This window comes from Penaeus japonicus, unplaced genomic scaffold (assembly GCF_977035675.1).
Source record: "Penaeus japonicus unplaced genomic scaffold, GWHDUDI00000001_assembly GWHDUDI00000001, whole genome shotgun sequence".
NCBI lineage: Eukaryota > Metazoa > Arthropoda > Malacostraca > Decapoda > Penaeidae > Penaeus > Penaeus japonicus.
In genome coordinates this window covers 41,485,341-41,487,840 of record NW_028234403.1, presented here as the reverse complement: position 1 = coordinate 41,487,840, position 2,500 = coordinate 41,485,341, and the positions used below count along the sequence as shown (strand labels likewise).

At 40.0% G+C, this 2,500-nt stretch overlaps 1 protein-coding gene across 3 annotated transcripts in view; it reads right to left on the bottom strand.

Moving 5' to 3' along the window:
- The window catches only part of LOC122256961 (UNC93-like protein MFSD11), an 11,881-nt gene that overhangs the window by 779 nt on the left and 8,602 nt on the right, over nucleotides 1–2,500 (bottom strand). For all 3 annotated transcript variants that reach the window (XM_086540398.1, XM_086540408.1, XM_086540402.1), the window contains exons 6-8: nucleotides 525–647; nucleotides 173–350; nucleotides 1–14 (exon numbers count right to left, since the gene is read on the bottom strand). The exon at nucleotides 1–14 is cut by the window's left edge and continues 779 nt beyond it. In XM_086540398.1, coding sequence (XP_086396524.1) covers nucleotides 1–14; nucleotides 173–350; nucleotides 525–647 — 315 coding nt within the window. The remainder of the gene's footprint in view (nucleotides 15–172; nucleotides 351–524; nucleotides 648–2,500) is intronic.

Here is a 2,500-nt window from a genome sequence, read left to right as displayed (position 1 = left end):
GGGCGACAAGCTCGCTGAAATTGTAAAACGAAAGAAAGGGAAGTAGTTATATATGATTACTTTGGAGTTAAGGAACTTGATGAACGGCAAAAGGCTCGACAGGATTAGATACAAATCCCTCTTATGAAAAAAGGCATTCTGTAACTAAAGTTATCAACGTGGGGTTCCTTACCTTGGCTGGCCTCCGGGCAAGAAGCTGGGATCGTAAGTGCGTTCGAGAGGAGACATGGTAGGGAGGTTGAGGAAGATGAGGAAGAAGACGAGGAGGTGCGTCAGACATCCTATGAGCACAATGGGATCCCTTCCTGCTTTCACTGTCTTGCCGCCAAAAATCCCAAAAATACCACCACCTTAAAAAGATCGTGGTTGCACTGAATAAAAACAAAATTACTGCTATTTGCTCTGATCATCAACATTGTACCTGATGAGAATTCATAGCTTAACCTAGGTAAATTATTGTTCATCGTGAACCTTAAATTCAATATAAGCATTAATCATAAACTCACATTGTACTCTCAGCTTACCTAATATTTCCCCAATACCAATGCACATGCCAGATATGCCAACGAGCCGGTTGGGATCGCTAAACCTGAGCGTCGACCCAACACAGGTGCTGTACACTCCACTGAAGAACGATAACGCTATTCCTGAATAACAAAGAACATAAGAACAAAGAAATAATAACGTATTGACTGCAATAAAACCAAATGGATTATTCTTCCTCCAAAATGTGTTATCACAGATGTTTAAATTCCTAGTTACTGGACATTGAGAACCACTTATCGAGATCCCGTTCTTGCTTCCTTTATCGTTCTAGAAGTTATCATAAAATCCTATTCATCAGTCAATGAGATTATGGAGTCCTTCCAGTCCTCATCTTTCCAATCACATGATAAACATCCCCCTGTCCCTGTGAGACCAGTGACTGGAGATAAAGAGCCAACGACTCACACGGATGTTGTTGTGACGGCAATTGCAGAGTTGATGACAGAATTAGCTAGAAAGCAGAGGAGTATCTTCCATGGGTTATGGGAGTTATTCTTTCCTATACACGCACTTAGACATATATCTATCTATGTATGTATGTATCTATATATGTGTATATATATATATATATATATATATATATATATATATATATATATATATATATATATATATATATGTATATGTATATGCACGAGTGGACGCTAAAATGTATGGGTGCTGTATGCATGCATATGGGCATAGACAAACGCTCGGAGTATGTGCATAATTGCTTATTTGTATATATATGCATCTATGCTGTACATTCTATATATCTATATATAGTAACGAATATAAGTGCGGGCACGGGAGTGCGCATAAACATGCAAACATGCATTTTTGCATAGGCCCTGCACATGTATATAAACAAATGCCCATTCTCACATGAGTAAGACCAGAAGGTCGTGAGATAGATCGGGGGATACAAAGATCTCCTAATAACATGCGAGACTAACTCAAACGTGTTATTGGAGATTAATGGTAACCTCTGGACTAAAATTACTCCCCCCACCATGCACAAATAAGGCCGACAGGTGGGGGTATCAGGCCAAACCCCTCTTAAATATGATTTCCCAGTCAAAACAACGGCCCTCATTCCACGGAAGCAAAGGAGCCCCTGGTCACGGCGGCAATCAGGATCGTTCCAGAGCAGAGGGTGCTAAAAATATCCGGTTAGACTCAGGCCCCCTAAAGATGATGAGCTTATGCACATACAATGTAAGGACTCTGAGAACAGAATCTGATCTTTTGACACTGCTTGAGGAACTTTCATTTATTAAATGGGATATCGTAGGACTTTCTGAAGTTAGGAGACTAGGCGAAGAGCAGAAATTACTAAATGATGGGCACATTATATTGGCGAGGTAAACCCTTGGATAGCAAACAAGAATCAGGAGGTTTCTTAGTTCACAAGCAACTTGAAAAGAATGTTAGGGAATTCTACAGTGTGAGCAAAAGAGTAGTTTCTGTAATACTAAAACTAAACAGATATAGCCTAAAAATTATCCAAGTGTACACTCCTACCAGCAGTCATAGTGATGAAGAGATAGAGAGCTTCTATGAAGATGTGCAAGCAGCTACCGTTAGAGCAAAAACCCATTTTACCGTGATTATGGGGGATTTTAATGCTAAGATAGGAATAAGGGAAGATGGAGAAACCTCGGTTGGGAAACATGGAATAGGCACCAGAAATGAGAGAGGGAAGAGGCTGATAGAATTCGCTGAAGCTCGATCCCTTAAAATTATGAATACATTCTTGGAAGAGACCCGGGAGGAAATGGACATGGAAATCACTATCCGGCATTCAAAACGAAATTGACTTCATAATCACCAATAGGCGCGACATTGTACAAGACGTAACCGTTATCAATAAAGTAAATGTCGGTAGCGACCATAGACTGGTCAGAAGTAGAGTAAAATTACAGCTAAGAAGGGAACGAAATAAGCTCATACAGAAGCCTCTCGTTAATGTAAT